At 44.3% G+C, this 22034-nt stretch overlaps 1 protein-coding gene across 3 annotated transcripts in view; it reads right to left on the minus strand.

Annotated features, from left to right (window-relative positions):
* Positions 1-22034, minus strand: part of ppp3ccb (protein phosphatase 3, catalytic subunit, gamma isozyme, b) — a 150159-nt gene that overhangs the window by 42655 nt on the left and 85470 nt on the right. For all 3 annotated transcript variants that reach the window (XM_060908278.1, XM_060908277.1, XM_060908276.1), the window contains exons 4-9: positions 18186-18297; positions 14254-14399; positions 6062-6201; positions 4056-4133; positions 3869-3963; positions 3384-3509 (exon numbers count right to left, since the gene is read on the minus strand). In XM_060908278.1, coding sequence (XP_060764261.1) covers positions 3384-3509; positions 3869-3963; positions 4056-4133; positions 6062-6201; positions 14254-14399; positions 18186-18297 — 697 coding nt within the window. The remainder of the gene's footprint in view (positions 1-3383; positions 3510-3868; positions 3964-4055; positions 4134-6061; positions 6202-14253; positions 14400-18185; positions 18298-22034) is intronic.

A 22034-nucleotide genomic window follows, 5' to 3' on the forward strand; every position in this document is an offset into this window, starting at 1 on the left:
AAAACCCCAAAAATACAAACAAAAAAAAGCAACAAAATATGGAATAAAAAGTATTTGACGGCAAGAATGTACCTTTTTTTATTTTTCACAAATTGCTACTGTGATTTCGCCGGTTTCTTTACATTCTAAGCAGAAATGATTTTGTCAGGTGTTTTGTATAACGTTTTTATTTATTGAATTTGCGCAAAAAAAAAAAAAAAAAAGGTTACGTTTCTCAAAATCCACTGAATGTGGATAGAATAAAACAGTTATTCCAGTCAATCTTGTCGTACATGGATTATAGCCGACTCGGTGCTACGTGCCTCGTCGACTATCAGCTCATGTACCGGTACGACTCGATTTCGTGGAATAACTGTTAAATATAAGCTGATTGAGACTCATCGTTCACAGAAGTTTCCCCACCCCACCCTCCCAAACTGGGCTGAAGTTACACTTTAAATGCAACTACAAAGACATAAGAAGTAGAAGTAGGACATGTATGAAATATCTCTGTCGTATAAGAAAAATTAAATCCTTCAGAACGAGCTGCTTTAGTAAACAAGGTCAGCTGTGAGCTACTAAATACATTCAGTCGGTAAACAGGAAGTTGGTGTGCGACAGACCTGGAAATGGTAAACACGGTATAGAACCCCAAGCTGAAGCTCAGTACCAAATATCAAGCAGTTGTGGTTTGTAGTCGCTGAGAAAAGTGTTACGGAAATTTCGTAAATCCACCCTATACGTTTCATAAATGCATTCAGTCGGTAAACAGGAAGTTGATGTGCGACGGACCTGGAAACGGTCTGCACGGTACAGAACCCCAAGCTGAAGTTTGGTACCAAGTGGCTATGATTTGTGATTGCTGAGAAAAAGGGTGTTTCGGATGGACGGAGATACGGACGGATGGACAGAGGTAAAGCAGTATAACCCCCCCTTTGGAGCAGGGGTGGTATAATAATAATAATAATCCGCCGCTCTACTCCCAGCCTTTGCATGCTTGAATTATATGAATGTACAGAATTCATCTGCTGTGTCGAGGCTCTTCCCGGATGTGTGCTCTCTTTTTTTTCCTAAAAACCAGAGCAGTTTGTCCCGTCTGCAGCGAGCTGAAACTGCGAACCATGGAGAAGGGAATAGATCAAATCACAACGGGGATAAGTTTACCTACTGTTCTTTACGATGGTTTTTCTTAGCTTGTTTTATATCTTTAAAAATGATGTTTTGTGGAAACTGACAGACAACTCAACTGGTGTACTTGGAGTCGTAAATTCATCTGATTATAATTTATTTTGAAAAACAAATCAATCATTTGGAGGCGGCACGGTGGTGTAGTGGTTAGCGCTGTCGCCTCACAGCAAAAAGGTCCGGGTTCGAGCCCCGTGGCCGGCGAGGGCCTTTCTGTGTGGAGTTTGCATGTTCTCCCCGTGTCCGTGTGGGTTTCCTCCGGGTGCTCCGGTTTCCCCCACAGTCCAAAGACATGCAGGTTAGGTTAACTGGTGACTCTAAATTGACCGTAGGTGTGAATGTGAATGGTTGTCTGTGTCTATCAGTGCGTTTACATGCACATCCAAATCGAGCGACTGTCGGTAATCGAGCTAAGGGTCCCAGCAGGGGTGCCAGAGAAATCCAATCCTACATGCACACAAGGAAATCGAGCTATTGTGTGAGGTACATTGTGCACCCGAGCCACAGGTGGCGCTACACGCCCCATCGTGTTGGTACCAGGGCTTTGAACCGGTTTAAGGAACGAAAATGAAAACCGGGAACTTTTTCTATTTCACATGGAACAGAAACGAAACCAGAAACTTTATTATTTTTTATGTTCCGGAACAGATACGCTTATTAAAAATAATGGTAACCGGTTAATACCGGTTTTTATTTAATTCCTCAAAGTTTTCGTAGCCTACAAATAAAAAAGTCATTCTTCTCCTGCACAAGTTTCTATGACCCGCTGGGGTTCACTTCCTGTGTGACGTTCGGTGACTGAATGGAGAGAGCGGGAGGGTGGACTACTATCACATCTCCACATCTTAAATAAGAGGTAAATATTGCAGTCTATCGTTATTCAAAAACGTCAATTTCAAACACGATATCAATATATTTGTCCACGTTAATGAGAGGCTCGCGAACATTAAATGACGTTAACCTCTGTTAGCCTATCAATGCATAGGGCCTGACTAGCCTTTGGTAACACACTAAACGGATTATCTTTCATTTTTGGCACTTTTTCTGTTTGTGTAGATGGGAAGACATACTGAGAATCCAAATCGCCAACATTTGAAATAATAATTGTTTTGAATTATTTCTTGTCTTATTTAATGAAGGTTGTAATAGAATTAGCCTACATTTGGCTTAAGCTGGATGAGACCGAGACATAATTTTATAGCCATTTGTTAAACGGCTGACAGGGAACGCAATTAACCGTTCCGGGAACGAAATTTTTTTGTTCTAACCGGTTCGGGAACGTCTATTTAATGGTGGAACCCAAAACCGGAAACGTTAACATTCCGTTTCTGTTCGGAACAAACCAATAGGAAAAAAATTCTGGTTCAAAGCCCTTGTCGTCATGAAGAGCTATTCAAGAGTATAAACAAAGTTATCAGTTCCGTGTTCACAAGAAGAACGACGACGAGGACAGCAACATATACATTTTATATATATTTTCAACTCCTTAAGCTGAATGAGCATGAACTCTATCTCCTCATTGCTCCAGAAGTGCACGTTTCTACTACTGTTGTCATGCCGACCGAAGCTGTTGTGTTTCCCGCTTGTGGTCTTGTCACTTCTGGAAGGGGCAGTGCTGAAGTAAGTAGCTCGACTACGTAGCTCGATAGGGTTTATGTGCACTAAGTAGCTCGGCTACAATCGCATAATCTAGGTCGCGTAGCTCGATTACGAGAAATCAAGTTCGGTTCGATTTCAGCCGAGCTAAGGTGTTTCCATGGCATTTAGAACTTCGATTTCAGTCGAGCTACGGCAGAAATTCGATTTTCTCTATGTGCATGTAAACGCACTGAATGTGACAGCCCTGTGATGACCTGGCGACTTGTCCAGGGTGTACCCCGCCTTTCGCCCGTAGTCAGCTGGGATAGGCTCCAGCTTGGCTGCGACCCTGTAGGACAGGATAAAGCGGCTAGAGATAATGAGATGAGATGAGATGAAATCAATCATTTGTTTAAATAAAAAAAAGGGGGGGATAAAAGGACTAGACTAGAAATCACCGAATACATTTTTAGAACTGCTCAAAATGTGAAAAAAGTGCCCTTTCCTTTTAATAAAGCTACACCTGAGTGATATTATGACTATGACTTTAAAGACGACATGATTTTCTTAAACTGCAGACTGAAATGTCAGATCACGGTGGACTGACTGGTGTGAAAGTGACGTTGTCTTGATCTTGTTACCTTTCTCGCCGACAAAAGGCAAAGACCACGTAAAAACGTCCATGAAGTTCGGCAGCCAGTATGGATGAGGAGAGCAGTTAAACTGACGGATATTCATGACGTTATTCTCGTATTTCAACACAGCAGCTGGAAGGAGAGGAAATGACCGAGTCAGAAAACCAATTCATTAATGATTTAAATGAATATGAAGACATTATCTGGAATGGTTTCTACGGTTACATATAACTAACAGAATTCACTCTGTAATTCATAGCATTGTTTATGTTACGCTGCTTTAGTCGTCGCTACGAGAGCATACAAATGAAAAACATTCATGTCTGTATGCAAGCTGAGAATTTAGCCAGTGTGTGTGTGTGTGTGTGTGTGTGTGTGTGTGTGTATAAATAAATCAGGTCAACAGTGCAGTGTTGCGACTTGTTTCAGCTTTCAGAGGCTAAAACACCGAATGCAATATATCTAGATTTAAGCAGCTCAACAGGACTCACCTTTATTATTATAAACATCTAAGTAGTTTGGTGCTGAGAAGATTGTGATTAATGATGGGAACCCCGTCGTCTGGCTTTTTCTGTACATTCGGTACCTAATCAGAGGACAAACACAAACTCGAATCTTTTAACCCGGTAAAGTTAAGGATGATGGTGACAGAACGTCCAGCTGGTCGCTCTCACTCACCCTGCGTCCTGGGCTTCGTGCGCTCGGATTATCGACAACAGGTTATTGTTCATCAGGAAATCACACACAGCAGGATAACTGAGGAGAGAGTCACAGTTACTCCAAATACTCCTGCTACAGTCACGCTGGATAACAGGAGCGGATTTGTTTCGTCAGGTATCCAAACAGGGAACGCAACTCGACAAAACGTCACGTCCTGGGGGATGAGAAACTGTGATTCCTGATAAAATACCCTGAGACATGATGCAAAGCTGAAACACTTCACCACCATCAACATATCTGCAGCGCGTCAGCCTGCTGCTCATCAGTTTTCAGGTCGGATCAGCAGATGAACCTGAACCTTACAGCTGTGCATCTGTTCATAACCCTCAGCTACGGTGCTCACATCACTGGCTACCTGATCACATTCATTTACATCACATCACAACAACTGTGCCATTTTTCATTCAGACAGTAACACACACACACACACACTAACACACAGGTAACACGACCCTGACTCCCTCTTGTGTCATGCGGTGTCGTCTCAGTGTCTCTGCCTCCATCCCTCCCTCTACCCCCCCGCCCTCTGTCTCTCTGTCCCTCCAACTCTCCCTCCCCTCCTTTCTCCCTCTTGCCCTCCATCTCTCTCTCCCCGTTTCTCTCTCCGTCCCTTCCATCCACCTCTCGCCCCCCTCCCTTCCATCCGCCTCTCGCCCACCTCCCTTCCATCCGCCTCTCTCCCCCCTCCCGTCTCTCGCCCTCTCTCCCCCCTCCCATCTCTCGCCCTCTCTCCCCCCTCTCCGTCTGCCTCTCGCCCTCTCTCTCCCCTCCGTCTGCCTCTCGCCCTCTCTCCCCCCTCCGTCTGCCTCTCTCGCCCTCTCTCCCCCCTCCGTCTGCCTCTCTCGCCCTCTCCCCCCCATCTGTCTGCCTCTCGCCCCCCTCCCCCCATCCGTCTGCCTCTCTCCGCCTCTCTCCCCCTCTCTCCCCCCTCCGTCTGCCTCTCGCCCTCTCTCCCCCCTCCATCCGTCTCTTGCCCTCTCTCCCCCCTCCCTTCCATCCGCCTCTCGCCCTCTCCCCCCTCCGTCTGCCTCTCGCCCTCTCTCCCCCCTCCGTCTGCCTCTCGCCCTCTCTCCCCCCTCCGTCTGCCTCTCTCCCCCCTCCGTCTGCCTCTCTCGCCCTCTCCCCCCCATCTGTCTGCCTCTCGCCCCCCTCCCCCCATCCGTCTGCCTCTCTCCGCCTCTCTCCCCCTCTCTCCCCCCTCCGTCTGCCTCTCGCCCTCTCTCCCCCCTCCATCCGTCTCTTGCCCTCTCTCCCCCCTCCCTTCCATCCGCCTCTCGCCCTCTCCCCCCTCCGTCTGCCTCTCGCCCTCTCTCCCCCCTCCGTCTGCCTCTCGCCCTCTCTCCCCCCTCCGTCTGCCTCTCTCGCCCTCTCCCCCCCCATCCGTCTGCCTCTCGCCCCCCTCCCCCATCCGTCTGCCTCTCTCCCCCTCTCTCCCCCCTCCATCCGTCTCTCGCCCTCTCTCCCCCCTCCATCCGTCTCTCGCCCTCTCTCCCCCCTCCATCCGTCTCTCTCCCCCTCCCCTCCGCCTCTCGCCCTCTCTCCCCCCTCCATCCGTCTCTCGCCCTCTCTCCCCCTCCCCTCCATCTGCCTCTCACCCTCTCTCCCCCTCCCCTCCATCTGCCTCTCACCCTCTCTCCGTTTGCCTCTTGCCCTCTCTCCTCCCTCCATCTGCCTCTCCCCCTCCATCTGTCTCTCACCCTCTCTCCGTCTGCCTCTCTCCCCTCTGTTCCCCCTCCGTCTCTCCCCCAGTCTGTCTCTTGCCATCTCTACCCCCTCTCCCTCTCCCTCACCCCAGTCCCCCCCCCACACACACAGGCACTGAGTGCACACTGTCCTGAACTCATACTGATCTATAAAATGTCCTAGTAAGGAAATATCAAATGATTAGCTTGTTACATTTTTTTTTTATATCTGATGAAATAAAAGCAGAAAAATATTATGACCTGTGTGTGTGTGTGTGTTACCTGTAGAAGTAAGAGCAGCCTCTCACACTGTTGTGGCAGAAATGCTCCTGTGTTTTTTCACTGCCATAATCCTCGCCAGGATCTGACCAAAGCAGGTCACACATCGGCCCGAAAGCTGGTGGCTCCTTAAACCGGTCTAACTGCATTGTGAGAAGAAAAAAAAACACACACACTTATCAAACTAATTATTATAAATACAGAGATAAATATACAGATATTCCCAAGTTATTGTAATTATCATGATTTTAATTTTGAGCAAATATATGCAAGACGTGTCCTGCGTACGTTTTAAAAACTCAATATAGTCCTTTCACAAGTCATTTGCATAAGCCTGCAACTGTAGTGACAGAGACGGTTCCTGTTGTGAACGAATGGACTGCACAGTCACGCACATGCAGCAGGAGCGAGCAGTAACTTTCCCCAAGTCAGCATTGCAGCGTGATGTCGTTTTGTCAACATCAGGACCTGTTACACGCGGTTTTGTTACAACGTGCATGCACACATTTGCGATTTTGCTATGGTTCTCGAATTTGAGTAGAGCACAAACATCAAATTCTGTGTCAAACTTGTCTTAATATCCGGGAAAAACTTGAACTCTTTAAAGTGAAGACATTCTCGTCTATTTTTGCACCAAAATGATCATTTGCTCACAGGTGCGCCTGCCTTTGCCTCGTCATTTATGTCGTTTATTGTACTTAGATAGCCGGATGTTTAGATAGGAAATGTCCGCTTAGATCGCTCGAGATAGTTATTTATACGTCTTATTTTGTGATTTATTTTCTCTATAAATGCACCGTGGCGAGCCTGAGGGAACTCCTTGTATTCCTGTATACGGACGCACGGACAATAAAGCTCTCTTAAATCTTGAAATCGGCAGCGCTCGAAATGCTTCACAGGGACGATACTCTGACCTCTGCCTTCTTGAAGCATGAACGCCAAACACCTCTTCAGCTCAGTGCTTCATCGCTGTAGGCTTGAAGGATCTCCGTTACAGATTTCCAGAGTCCGACACAACGTGATGAAGTCGCAAAAACGTATGCAACACCGGTCATTTGAAGGAAAAAAAAAAAAAAGTCCTGTTTTTAACCATTTTTAGTGGCAGCCTTGGTGTTCGCTATATGTGGTCAAGTTAAACACACACTGATAGATTTTATTTCACTCAAAACGTTCTACATTTACCGTGACAGAAAATGAAGGTGCCAAATCTTTCAAGCAGGAAAATTGAGAAATGTCAAGAGACTCCTGATGTGAGATGAAATAGTGGTCAACTCTCACTGCAGACATGTAATTTTATATATTATATCTATGGGTCTAGTTAGTTTTTTTTTTTTTCTTTTTTATCAGACATCTAATTTTTGGGTTTGTTTACCTGACATGTTTCGACGCACAACTTCCGTCTTCCTCAGAGTGTCACCGGATGTTAATTGGTGACGCATCTTTTATCAGCTGCTGTTTCTGAAGGCGTGGCCTTCCTGTCTGGTTTGACAGGTTGGTCACGCCTTATACTGTCTGTTCGTCCCCTGCAAGATGTCACTCCAGGTATGGGAGAGCATGTATGCTCCCTCATCCCGGTTGATGGTCCTCGGGCTTCGCTTACGGATCTCTATGGCCTCCCTGATCCAGCGCTGATGTTTATCATCTTCTGTGCGGATGACTCTGGCATTCGGAAGGCCACGCCTTCAGAAACAGCAGCTGATAAAAGATGCGTCACCAATTAACATCCGGTGACACTCTGAGGAAGACGGAAGTTGTGCGTCGAAACATGTCAGGTAAACAAACCCAAAAATTAGATGTCTGATAAAAAAGAAAAAAAAAAAAAACTAACTATATTTAATATAAGACATAATGAACGTAATCGAAAGATATCTATGGGTCTGTCTCAGAAACTGGGTACTGTGGGGGTCCCCCACTAAACATACTCTCAGTCAATAAACTATACGGTTTTGAATGGTGATGTTGGTTTTAATTTGAAATAAAATGATGAAAGAAATAATACAGATAAAACTAAATCTTTGATGTGAATACTCTTCAGAATTTGGCAAAAATTCTGCAAATTTGTGGAAAAATGGCGGCTTGATCTGGGACATGATAAACGGTCGACTACATCACATTCCCTTAAAAAGGTCATAGTCCACTGAAAAGTCTACAGTTATCACTAATTGTATTTTAAGTTGCAACTTTATACATCTAAGGATTGGTGCGCTCACAGAATAATCATAACCGTAATAAAACATCATGCAAAATATTTCATCACCGTCGTAACTCCATTTTCCGCAAACCCAAAACCAATACGATCGTGTGTTTTGATCTAGACGGAAAGCCTCAGGGTCGAGGTCACGACCTCACCAAAAGTAGTAACTTAAAATCACTACGCCGTATAAAAATTTAGTTCTAAATCTGCGATTTTGTTTTTTAAAACGAAAGCTGAAAGTTAGGTATCGAATATGTTTCTTACAGAATGTGTTACGATGGTAGCTGGTCTTGTATGAATTTCTGAGCTATAAAATGAGTTGTGGTCTATTTTTTACCGTAGCGTGTTATTTGTGTGCGGGGAAGGACACGCATTAACAATTTCCACGTGTAGAATGGAATTTTCCACTCCAACAGTTAGAAGTTGATCGTGCTTCCATTTACGGTCTTTCTGTTACGCGGGTGATCTGTTCGGACGTTATCGCTGAAAAGCTGAGTTTTGACAGTTGTATTTTGTTTTAGTTTTGCAGTATAAGGCGATAGAATGTTTCTTTTTCATCTTACTTTCATATTTCGTAGTGTTTGCGTATTTTTGGCCAATATTTTGCAACCATGGTCAATTTAGATCGAATTTTTGATAGAATCTACGGCCAGTCATTTTGCCCCGCCCCCGCCTCGCGCTCCGTCCGGTGCGGTAGTGATGTCCCGTTGCTCGCGCGCCGCAGCAGAGACCCGCGCAACCTTCAGCCGGTACAGTCGCTGTTCTTTTACCAGCGCCGTTATTCTCATCTTTCCGGTGTGTTCTTGATTTTTCCATTGTGTCCTATTTCGCCATATCAAATCCCCAAAATGCATCATGTTATTCATATTTAAGTGAATAATCAATTCGGTCATCATAACTCGGCATTTTTAACCCAAGCAATCAAAAAGAGGAAATTTATTCGATATTTTCACTCATCTGTGAAGGAGGGGCTTTAATTCTTCATGATGTCGCTATTTTATATGCAAATCAATTTTACAAAAGCATTTGAATTGTAGTCAAAACAGTTTTCCACAGTGGAGGCCAAATAAAGCAAGATGCTATCTTTATTCTTATTAAACATGACAAAAGAAACACTGAGTGTTAGGTAAATGCAAAAAAAAAAAAAATTAGAACATTTATTTTTTGACCATAATGTCCCAAATGAGAGACCGGTTTCTGAGACGGACCCAGATGTAAGATACAAAGAAGACGACCATCCATCTGTTTTTTTTTTTTGGGTGGGGGTCATGAATGATAGCCATCGTTAGGGTATCTGAATCCGTTGGCAAGTGCTACTTTTTTTGGAGTGGTTTTGAGAGATTCAAGCAACTAAAGACACATTTTACAGTACATTAAATTAAAAAGTGAAGCGGGACAAAATCCATTACTTTCAAAACGAAGCACAATGAGATGATAGGAGCACCGATTCACAATACGTTTCACAAGCGCCTCTCTTTGAGGCAACCTCGCCTGCGTATTTCACTTTCCTGTCTCCTGTGAGTGCTGCAATGCGTCTCTGGCTGTTCCACTGATCGTAGCACGTTGACAGTAGATTTAATCTAAGTCCTAACAAGTTCTTGTCGAGGACTTCAGCCCTTGTTGTACGTCGCTCTGGATAAGAGCGTCTGCTAAATCCCTGTAACGTAACGAAACGAATGGGGCGGGGCTTCCGGTGAGTGCCAGCGAATACTGCCCTGTGTCTGAAATCACTCACTACTCACTATACGAGGTGTGCCAGGAAAGTAGCAGGACTTGGTGTGCTGTGTGAGCTATGAGTGGGGGAGGGATCAGCGGGTTATCTGGGGAGTATATAACTGCGATCTCAGCTCTCTGCAGCTATACGTGTTTTTTCACGTCCTTTTGTTAACAGTTACTCAATTTTAGGCCGTCAAGCGATGGGCACAGAGCAACGAACCAACCTGAAGTTTCTGGTCCGGCTGGAGAAAACTCCATCAGAAGCACTCGGACTACTGCAGCAAGTGTACGGAGATGAGACGATGTCGGGCTCGCGGGTTTTCGAGTGGCACAAGAGGTTCACGAGGACGTGGAAGACGAGCAGGACCGAGGCCAATGTTGAGCACGGCGATCGCCGGCTGACTGGGCATGCGGAAGATCTGCGGCGCATGCAGGTGTGTCAGGACATCCTCGAGCGTCTCGAAACCGAACCAGACTTGCTTGGGAGAGAGTCATCACCGGTGATGAGTTATGGATCTTTGAGTACGACCCAGAGACCAAGCGCCAGAGCCTTCGGTGGAAGAGTCCGGAGTCGCCGAGGCCGAAGAAAGCAAGCTGGTCGAAGTCAAACTCATGTTGATTGCATTCTTCGATGTGAGGGGCATCGTCCACAGAGTTCTTGCCACAGGGCCAGACGTTCAACCAGCATGTCTACAAAGAGATCCTGCGGTGTCTGCTTCATTCAGAAGAGGCAAGAGTTGTGGCAGGACAACTCGTAGCTGCTTCACAACGCCCTGAGCATCCAGCAGTTCCTTGCCGAGAACATCATCGCCATGCTGGAGCAACCACCCTACTCACCCAACCTGGCTCCATGTGATCCCCCCCCTCCCCCTTTTCCAGACACAGAAGCCATCAAGAGGGCCGTGACGACAGAACTGCAGAGAATCCCGGGAGAATCCTTCCAGGAGTGCATAGAGGCGTGGCGGAGAAGGATGGGAACGTGTGTTCGACCCGAGCGGGATCATTTTGAAGAGGAAAACTTGTAGTTGACACTTTTTTGTGACCCCAGTTCGCCATTTTGTAGTGCTGTCCGAATGTATACTGAGAATTATTACACCCTATATAGTGCACTCAAAGTATCCCACAATGCACCGTGAAAAGTAATGCACAACTGATAGTCACTAACCAAGCAATATATCCCATCATGCATTGCGGTCACAATGAAAAAAAAAAAAAAAGTGTCTTGGGGTGAATGGATGGAGGAAGAAACACATTATAAACAGACGTTCAAGTGCAATTAAAAATAGTAAGAGAATAGAAAATAAGCTAAAATAGAACAAGTCAGATAAAATACAAGAATAAACGTTAGAGTGCAGAGCGAGGAATTAATCAAAAGCCTCGAATTTGATTTAATAAAAGGCAGCGGCGAAGAAGAAACAAAGCATTCAGCCCTGATTGAAAAGAACTGAAAGATGCAGCAGACGCAAAGTACTTCGTTTTGATTAATGTAGAAAATACGCTCAGTATGATATGGATTTAAATCACAATAAATACATGCGTGTATGTATTATTTTGAAAACCCACCAGCCGACTGATCTGGCCCGTTTTAATTGCGTGACAGTAATGACGTAAATAACGGCGCGGCGGAGTAGTGTCCGAAAGCGTTTTTTCATTTTACCAATGAGCTCGCTATAGAGTCCTCTATATAGTAATTCCCTAGATAGGGAGTAGGGAGTAGTGAACGAGTGAGTGATTTCAGACACAGGGTTGGAGAGTTCAAAACACCGGCGCAACTGTGAATCATTCCAGAGTCACATGTTCATTGGCTTAAAAATAAAAAGACAGTCAAACCACATCACTGTTAGACTTTATGACGTTTCGTATAAATAACGGAAATGCAGAGATGCCTACCCAAAATTTTGAATTTCAGTATTCTTGAAAACATTTTTCAGTATTTTGGAATGACTTTCAGTAACATTAATTTATGCGCATTTCCATTATAAAGAGGTATATATACCAATATGTTTAACATTTAAATTATTAAAAAGTACTGTTTTGTGTGAATTGAATAAGCAAAACGCGAGCAGCCATCTCAACTGAATTTCCACTCAACAAATTTCTAGAGCATACAATATATCACATTTTTATAAATACAATAGTGTTCCCTGTTTGCAGACATTACGGTTGACTACCAATCATTGGTATTGAATGTAACTCCTCAAAAGTATTAAATTATATTGCCTGGCAAAATGTTCTACCTGTTAACGGATTCTAATAAAATTAAAAAAAAATTTCTTATTTCATGCCGAAGAGAGTCCAACATTGTTATCTTAATGTCCCAATATATAAATACTTCAGCATAAGGCCAAGAAAAAATAATTGTTTGTTTCCGGTTACCCGACCGACCGTTTAAAAAAATGCCCCGACCCTAGACTTTTTTGTTAGATGTTTAAAAAAAAAAAAATGTACTTTCGCCGACCAACAATAAATTTTGAAAAAAAAAAAAAAAAATATATATATATATATATATATATATATATATATATATATATATATATATATATATATATATATATATCTGCATTACGATTTGCATAATATTGTCGATCTGACAAGTGACTAATTCTAAAACGCATATATCGGACAAGAAACACTCACGGATTTCTCACGGCCTCAATCTGACGTCATGACCTCTTTCCGGGAAACTCCGGCTTGTGTTGTACACAACGCTAGGTATCATGGCGGCCAACGAAGTGTTCTCGATTACCGTGATCGGTTGCGACCACACGGAAGATTGTAAGACAGTAAGTTCATTTTATAAGTTTTCAACTGTAAAAGAACTCTACGAACATTATCATCCTCCGCTGGACGAGTCATGCAAACAGTATACACACAGCGCCCAGGCTAACGGCGGTATCGATATCACGATGGAAGTCACGTTGGAAAGCCTGCTCAGCAATTTTGGCTTGCGGGCAGTGACATTTGAATGTAAACGGAAGCCGGAGTTTCAAAAAATGTTAGCTATCAAAACAAAAATACTAAAAGTACACTGATTGATCATTTTGTATAATAGCAGGTCCAAAAGTCTAAAGATGTTTTTGATTGTTCTTTGTATTCATATTAAACATACAAGTTCACAACATAGTGTTCCTAATAAAGTTAAGGTTCAACATTTGTAGTTATGTTTATAGTTCCTCTAAGCGTCCGAGCACTCCATATTTTATCCATGGGCTCCGAATCCTGTATTCCACAAGCTTCACTGGTTTTCTTAGGCCTGGTTCTGGATGGTTGAGTCACAGAATGACACTTCCCCACTATGTGCCACTGTTTGCCCCACACCTAAAATTTATTAAAAAAAAAAAAAAAACTACCTACCCGATATTTTGTGTGATAAAAAAAATAAATAAATAAAATAAAAAGACCTACCTACCCTATTTTTTTTCAAGATGTAATAGGAAACAAAATTATTTTTTCTTGGCCTAATGCTTCAGAAGAGACATTGAATAAAATGGCATTTATAATTGTATTTAAAACAGTGGAATGATCAATTTTTTGCCACAATCCCAACAGCACTAATCATAAAATTCTGTTTTTGATCATACTACATGTACATTTGCACTTGCAACACTGAAAAGACTTTGAATTAAAGAAGTCCAGCCAGTGTTTGATATTTCAGTGAATAAAAATCAGACATGTAAAAACAAACTGAATAAGTTTAACTCATATTTCATGGCACTAATCGGCAAGTTCAACTCCAAGCACAGGTCAACCATCGCCGCTTCAGCACGTGTCACGTTCCGTGTCTTTTCATCCACAGATTTCGTAAAAAACTGCTGGATACCCCCAGATTTACTTTCCGCCTGACTCGCCGTTTCAGCATACTCCAGATGTTTTTTGTAGTTGACATGCCGCGTGCAGTCATCGCGGCCACCATGAGTGATGTTAATGTCAGTTCTACACAGTTTGCAGTGCGCGTACCCATTGCCCTTTTGACTGGGTGTAATGCACGGCCGTTCTACCGTATCGAAAATAGCGCGAACAAATGTGCGGAATCTGCGCATGTCACACACAGCATGTGCGGTTGTCGTAAAAATAAATAGCCGTGAATCGCGCATGGATTGAAAAAGTCGCTTGGACATTTAAAAACAACTCACTGGAATTTTTTAAGACTTTATAATAATTCCGTACAGAATAACACTAGTAGGCATCTCTGGAAATGGTTATTATTGATGCATTATTCTGTGCTCACTCAAATATGGGAAAACATTTTATTTAGTTATAGGTTCTATTATTTACACACACACACCTTGCGAATGTCGTCGAGGCAGCTGATTTCAGGTGACAGGCCGCCGTGCACACACAGGAACTGCTGATTCAACAGTGCGGCCAGAGGCAAACAGTCGAACGCCTCCATACACGCATCATACACACGCTCCGAATACTTTATCTTGCCTGGGATTGGGAAGAAACACACACACACACACACACACGTGAAGGAGAAGGTCTGTTTGACATATCGCAGCAGGGTTCAGAGTGTGAAGGCCTGCCAACTTTCCAGCGTTGGAGGAAACATGCCTTGTTAGGTGATGTTGCACTGGACACATACACTAATTAGGAGGAAACACAGCACTGATTAAATCTCTCTCTCTCTCTCTCTCTCTCACACACACACACACACACCATGCATAGTAGCTCAGATATACGATGTAGCTCCAGCAGCAGTAGAGGACAAGTAACAGTTTGTTTCAAGGCCGATCTTTATCACGAGTGTGTGATCCACTCCAGGGCACTTGCATGTGTGCGCACACACACACATATATATATATAAATAAGGGCTCGTCTGCTACCTTGAAAGTATCATTATTCAGCTCTAATGTCCTTCATTAGACAGACACACACACACACACAACAACATATTAGATACATACAATACAACATATATTAAATATTTATTCTTACAATATGGAACACTTTCACATGACAAAACAATAGGGCTGTAACGATACACCTAACTCACGATTCGATTCGTATCGCGATTTTTGACCCACGATTCGATACGCCCACGATTTTTTTTTAAAATGTTCTTTTAAAGTAGTAAATTTGACTTATTAACATTTACTTACTTACATTAACTATTTAATAACAAATAATTCAGACCACTGCAGAGAATGAGTAATATGTATGCAAAAATGAACAAATGTATATCCAAAGATTGTTTTATTTCTCAAAATAATACTGTTGAGCCGGAAGCTCTGTTTTTTTCGGTTCTGAAAAAGTCATTTTTCCAAATCGTGTAAATCCGTTAAGATTTTTTTTGGGGGGGGGTGGCTCTCTCACTGTCTCACTCTCATAGGGCCGATGATTTTCTGTGATCGCGGAAAACAGATGGAAATTACGGAATTTTTATGGTGAAACGTTGCTCGCGTGTCAAAATGTAACTGCCGCAGAAGGCTTCCGCCCAAGCAGACATGCCTTCAGTGTTGCCAGATATTGCTAACATTTTCCAACCCAAAATATGTTCAAAACCAGCCAAAAAGCACCTAAACCCACCCAATCTGGCAACACTGCATGCCTTTCCGGTCAAGTGATTGTGATTGGCTTGTGGCACACCTAGCCAGCCAATGAGCTGCTTGTTTACAGATTCGCTCTCCGCGTCGCAACCAGAATGGCGACCGCTTAAAAGAAACGAATGCTCTGCCAGTGGCGAGTGTGGACGTTGCGTGACTCGCAGAAGATTGTCGCAGGTCGGCGAAAAAACGACTTACTAATAGATATAAAAAAATAAAAGTAATTTAAGTAAGTTTAAAATGTAATTTAAATAAAAAGTAAAGTATTCATAAATTGAAGTTTGGAAGCGCCTCTGTTTTTGGGCTGAGGAGAAGTTTGAAAGGGTGTACCGCGATTCTGCCTTCTTGTATCGCGATACGGATCGTGGCTCTGCGTATCGCGATTTCGATACGCATATCGTTACAGCCCTACAAAACAACGTATTGCACAGAATCGACATGGAATACAACACGGGGGGGTCAAAACACTAAAAAGGGAGACGTTAGTTGGCGCTACCCATGCTGGTCACGTGGCAACGAAGACTGCAGGATTCGCCTGAAAATCACCCACGCCGTCTCTGCCACCACGAATCAGATTTGCGTGATGAAACGAGAGATTAGAGAGAAAACACATTGTTGTGTGTTCGTGTGAAACTGCGCCCACATGCTTTTCTGCTCACTACGGTTGAAAAGAGTGGTTACTCGAGTTGCTGTAATCCGAACCTAATCTGCTCTCTCGAATCAATCAATCATCGACAAGGCGTTTCCGTTCACTGGATTTGTTTTCCGCACCGTTCTGCGCGACTGTTGTGCACGAAGACCAGCGGTTTCTGAAACACCCAAACGCCGCAGATCACCCCCCCATGGACGTCATCTTGTGCTTACAGGGTTTTATCTGCAGTGTCGCTGCCACGTAATTAATTGGCTGATCAGATAACGGCGTCAAAGTGCAGGTGGACATGTCCCTAATAAAGTGGCCGGTGAGTTTAACTGCCTGTTATATTTAAAATAACGATAAGAGGTGACTCAAGCAGGAACGAGGCCGGACAAGCGATGTGAAGAAAGCTGAGCGGAAGTGACAGGCGGAGCAATTTGGCGATGACCAATAGGACTGAAGGATGGTGTCATGTTCCGGCGTTCCATCATGCGTATTTTACGGTGCCGTGTGAGAAACTTCCTACTTGCAGCACCTGAGTCTTGACTTGCTGGTTGCCATGGTTTCCTTATTTCTAGTGCATCACGTGATTTTTCTTTCTGGAAGGACTGATGTGTCTCAAGAGCGACACGAAAAGCAATCAAAGTTGACACTAACGCTACGTTCACACTGCAAGGCTTAATGCTCAATTCCGATTTTTTTGTGAGGTCGTTCACATTAACAAATATATGCGACTTGTATGTGATCCTCAGTATGAACGAAAAGCGACCTAAAAAAGTGTTCCGCATGCGCATTGCAGGATACGACGACGTCACACGCAGTGAGCATGGCCAGTGTTTACGGAAGTAAAACCGCCCGGTTGCGGTATGACTCATCCAATCTAGCTTGAATAGCTGCATCCCCCCAAATGGAAATCAGCTCCCTAACCTCTGCGTCCTTCCATTGAGAAGATTCAGAACCTTCACAGCCCGAAGCGTCCCTCGCATTGATGTCATGCGCAGGGGCGCAGATACGTTTTTAGAACTGGGGGGGGGGGGGGGGGGGAGACACACAAAGCTGCCAGCAAACCAACCCCAACATGCCTGTCAAACTTGTTAGTAACCATAGCAACCAAGCTCGAGCTCGCAACCTGTGCAGTCTGCGCAGCTCAACCAACCGAATATCAGTCTTTGTTTTGTTTTATGTGAGTTGTTGCAACTATGTATACACTGCTGTGCACCTCAATAAACCGAATGGTAATTAGTCTTTTGATTTTTCCGTGAGGTTTGCCTTATGCAAAGAAAGACAGCATAGACGTTTTTTCCTCCCTATAAGTGGGGGGGACCGAACGAGGTGAATTTAAATATGACTCGTCCCACCCTCTATCTGCGCCCGTGATTATGCGCCATGTTGTTGTAACTTTTTTGAGAGACCCGCCGCCTACTTCAGCGCAGAATAGTGACGTTTGTGGCTTGTTGATGACGTGTAAGTCGGATGAATGCGACCTGGCGGTTCAGACTGAAGTCGCATATGAAAAGAGCGGATAGGAATCGGAATTAGCACCACATATCCAAACGGCCTGGGTCGGATTTGAAAAAATCGGATCTGTGTCGTTCATATTGTCAATAAAAGATCGGATACAGGTCACATATGGGCGAAAAGATCGGATTTGAGTCACTTCAGCCTGCAGTGTGAACGTAGCCTTATATGGTCAAAACAACCCAACAGCGACGCGCAACGATGCACGACTCGGCTCTGGCGCAAGTTCCAAGAGTCGCAGAGTGATTTTTCCAGAGATTTCTGAAACAAATCGATCGGTTTCTCCTCCAAAATCAAGCTGATCCAAAGCAGGAAAAAAAAAAAAAAAATCAACATTTTACAGTAAGTGTCCTACCCGTTTGCGTCTCATTTGCATAACTTTGGTGTTATCGTCTCGCCTGGCCACGCCCACTTCGCTTCACTGATACTTGTGGTGCTCTAATTCACTCGGATGATTTTTTCCCCCCCCGCGCTGTGTCGCTGCTGAAACGCACACATCGTTCAGAAGCATGTACTTACACTCTTGTTTGAAGGTAAAGTACTCTGTGAGGTGCCGGCACTCGTGGTTTCCTCGGAGGAGGAAGAGTGTGGTGGGGTGGTTGATCTTCAGGGCCCACAGATACAGCACACACTGCAAAAAAACAAAACACACACACACTGAAAGAAAATGAACAGAACCACAACGGAAAAACAAAAAACTGTTGCCACACAAGCAAGTGGTGTACTCCATCAGAGTGCAGTACGGTTTATGGTACGCTCGGACGATTTGAAAAATAAGCCTGCGCGTTAGGTTTCCGTTATCGGATGCGTTCCGTGCCGAAACTTTCACTCGACGTGAAGCTTTTCTTAGGCGCCGTTTACACATACCCGGGTATTTTTAAAGGTCCCATGGCATGAAATTTTCACTTTCTGAGGTTTAACGTTAAAATGAGTTCCTCTGACCTTCTTAAGTCGCCCCAGTGGCTAGAAATTTCATAATGTGTAAACCAAACTATGCCCAACATTTGAGAATGGCGCGTCAAAACGGCACGTTGATAAACTCTTCCCTTTACTACGTCAGCAAGGGAGATGATCCCCACGCCCCCCCTCTGGATTCCCACCCACTGTATGGATTGCCCCGCCCAGTTGTAGTGAGGAGACCATAGAGGGAGGACACAACAACATGGCATCACCTAAGTGAGCGAAACATGGAAATTGCGCTGTACATGGATGTGACAACACAGAAAAGAGTCTGTTTTTACTGCCGACGGGAGAGCCCCTGAAGACGCAGTGGCTTAATTTTATTTACTTCAATAATACGCCGTCGAGTCTACCTAAGACTCGATGTTTGTCGGAAGCATTTTCCTGATGAATGTTTCCACAACTTGGGACAGTACAGGGCAGGTTTTGCACATCAACTGTCACTGAAGCCTGGGTCCGTACCAAGCATCCCTGCCGCATCAGCCACAAACAGCGAACAAGTAAGTGTATAACTGTTAAGTCGTTTTGCCGTGTTTTAAAATCGGTGCGTTAGCCTAGCAATGGCTACATTAGCTGTGCAGCTAACCGCTTCCTGCAGTTAGCCAGGTACTCTGCGCTACAAAACTAAAGAGCATGCAGCATGCTCTGTTAAACTGAGTTTAGTCTGGAAATTGACTGTAACTTATGAGCTTATGTTTGACTATTGCTCCGCAATGCGTGTCTTCTGTTGGATAAGCGATATGTTGCTGTAGTTGCTGCTTCTATCCTCTTTGGTTATGGAGTGCGTGTTCAAGCCTAGGGTATTATACATTCGTAAACTACCACTCCGAACACTCTCACTCTCTGTTCTCTGTGTCACGTTGAGTTTACGAAAGGAGTCCGAGGGAGAACGGGGTTTTGTCTTAGCAGCGTGGCTACAGGCGCTGATAGCAGCGAGTATGTGTGCGCAGCTTGGTCAAGCCCCTCCCCCCATGGCCCGCCCCCACCCTCTACCCTTCCCCGCCTCCTGCTTCTCATTAGCAAAACGACGCACTGGGAAAAGCGCTGAAATGGGGCTTTCTCCCAGGAGGCTATATCTACGTGCCGAGGGTTCATTTCGAGAAAGGTTGCGGATAGAACATCCGGAAGCCTCCACGAGCCCGTTTAACCTCCTAGGGCTTAGCGGTCACATGCGTGGACAGCACTTTATGGAAATTCGGAACAAGAATCCACATATGTGGACATACTTTTTCTCTAAAAGTACATCTTATCAAAAGATGATGCTTAGTTTTTATTCTAATCAGGTTCTAATAAGCCCAAATAGCAAAGAGAAATAAAAAATGCATGTAAAAAAACAGCTTGGGCCTTAGTAGGTTAAAGCATCAACAAACCACCATGCCATGGGACCTTTAAAAACGCAGACCTTTGCCTTCGTTTGTGCCTTTCGTTTATACACAAACGGAGTTTTTTCCTCTGAAAACGATTCTTTCTAAAAACCCCGGCAAAAGTGGAGATTTTTTGAAAACTCCGTTTTGTGTTTGTGTGTAAAGAGACCAAAACAGAGTTTTAGGCAATCTTTGCGCCACAAAAGAGCGACCATTGTACATATGACAAGCATGGAAACACTCAGAGTTGCAGCATTTCTGTTAAGAGCTATATTCGCCTGTTTGCTTTTGAGAATAAAGCTCATAAAGCTCACTGACCAGCAGAGACGCATTAGGACTCGGAGGGCAGCAATTGCGGAGCTTCTGGTGACCAAAAGAGCCTGACCGTACCACCACCAGCGTCGGCGATTTTGGGTTCGACCTGGACGGACTGCTATCTGGTGGGAGAATTTCGAGAATGGCGTTGTCGTCCCGGAGGAATGGCAGGAAAATTTCAGAATGTCGCGATCCTCACTCCCGTCACTCGCAGAGTTGGTACGTCCGTACATACAGGTGTCGATGTCGTCAAAAAAGTTGCCTGCACACTCTGGCGTAGTTTAACAGCTCTTGACAGCGTATTTATGCGGATCAATATAAACGTAATTTTTTTAAAAAACGCAGCTGTGTGCGTTTTGGAAAACGGAGTTTAGAAAATATGCGTTTTTAAAAATACCCGGGTATGTGTAAACAGCGCCTTATTCTTCTGTGAGCTAGTTACGCTCTCAAGAGTCACGCAGCTCTCCGTGGCCCTGGACGCGTTTTTGAATCCTGTGCTGTCTGCTTCTGAACTGCCACAGTGATTTCATTATCCTGGGACTGGATCAGCGAGGAAATGCAGCAGAGTTTGGTGTGCGACTGTGTTGTACGTTTACCGTATTGTACAACTGTTTGGTAAATACGGCACTATGCAACATTTCAGCGCACTGCTTACTAGACGTCAGTGCTGGAACGTCTCGGGAAGCAGATACCACTTTGACGCACCAGAGCGTGAAATTTTTTCAGTTCCTGCTTGCTGCTGAACATAAGAGCTAGCACGCTAGTCTGCTAGCATGCGAACAACAGCGTACTTAAAGGAACAGTCCACCGTATTTCCATAATGAAATATGCTCTTATCTGAATTGAGACGAGCTGCTCCGTACCTATCCGAGCTTTGCGCGACCTCCCAGTCAGTCAGACGCGCTGTCACTCCTGTTAGCAATGTAGCTAGGCTCAGTATGGCCAATGGTATTTTTTGGGGCTGTAGTTAGATGCGACCAAACTCTTCCGCGTTTTTCCTGTTTACATAGGTTTATATGACCAGTGATATGAAACAAGTTCAGTTACACAAATTGAAACGTAGCGATTTTCTATGCTATGGAAAGTCCGCACTATAATGACAGGCGTACTAACACCTTCTGCGCGCTTCGGCAGCGCATTGATATCTGAGCTCCGTATCAATGCGCTGCCGAAGCGCGCAGAAGGTGTTAGTACGCCTGTCATTATAGTGCGCACTTTCCATAGCATAGAAAATCGCCACGTTTCAATTTGTGTAACTGAACTTGTTTCATATCACTGGTCATATAAAGCTATGTAAACAGGAAAAACGCGGAAGAGTTTGGTCGCATCTAACTGCAGCCCCAAAAAATACCATTGGCCATACTGAGCCTAGCTACATTGCTAACAGGAGTGACAGCGCGTCTGACTGACTGGGAGGTCGCGCAAAGCTCAGAGAGGTACGGAGCAGCTCGTCTCAATTCAGGTAAGAGCATATTTCATTATGGAATTACGGTGGACTGCTCCTTTAAGAGATATGCGTTTTTTTTTTTAAAAAGATACTAACTCTGCGCTAAAAAGAGTGTGTGGGTTTGATTAATTAATTGTACATGTAAATTTCACCTCTCTCAATAGTCCACCTTGTTATCCAGCCTGCTGTGCAGGCTTGTAGTACTCGAGTCCGACTCGTACCCTGATTTTAAGGACTCATGACTTGTGCATTAACTATATTCAGACCTGGATTTGTTTTTCT

Source organism: Neoarius graeffei, chromosome 25 (genome assembly GCF_027579695.1).
Source record: "Neoarius graeffei isolate fNeoGra1 chromosome 25, fNeoGra1.pri, whole genome shotgun sequence".
In the NCBI taxonomy this organism is placed as follows: domain Eukaryota; kingdom Metazoa; phylum Chordata; class Actinopteri; order Siluriformes; family Ariidae; genus Neoarius; species Neoarius graeffei.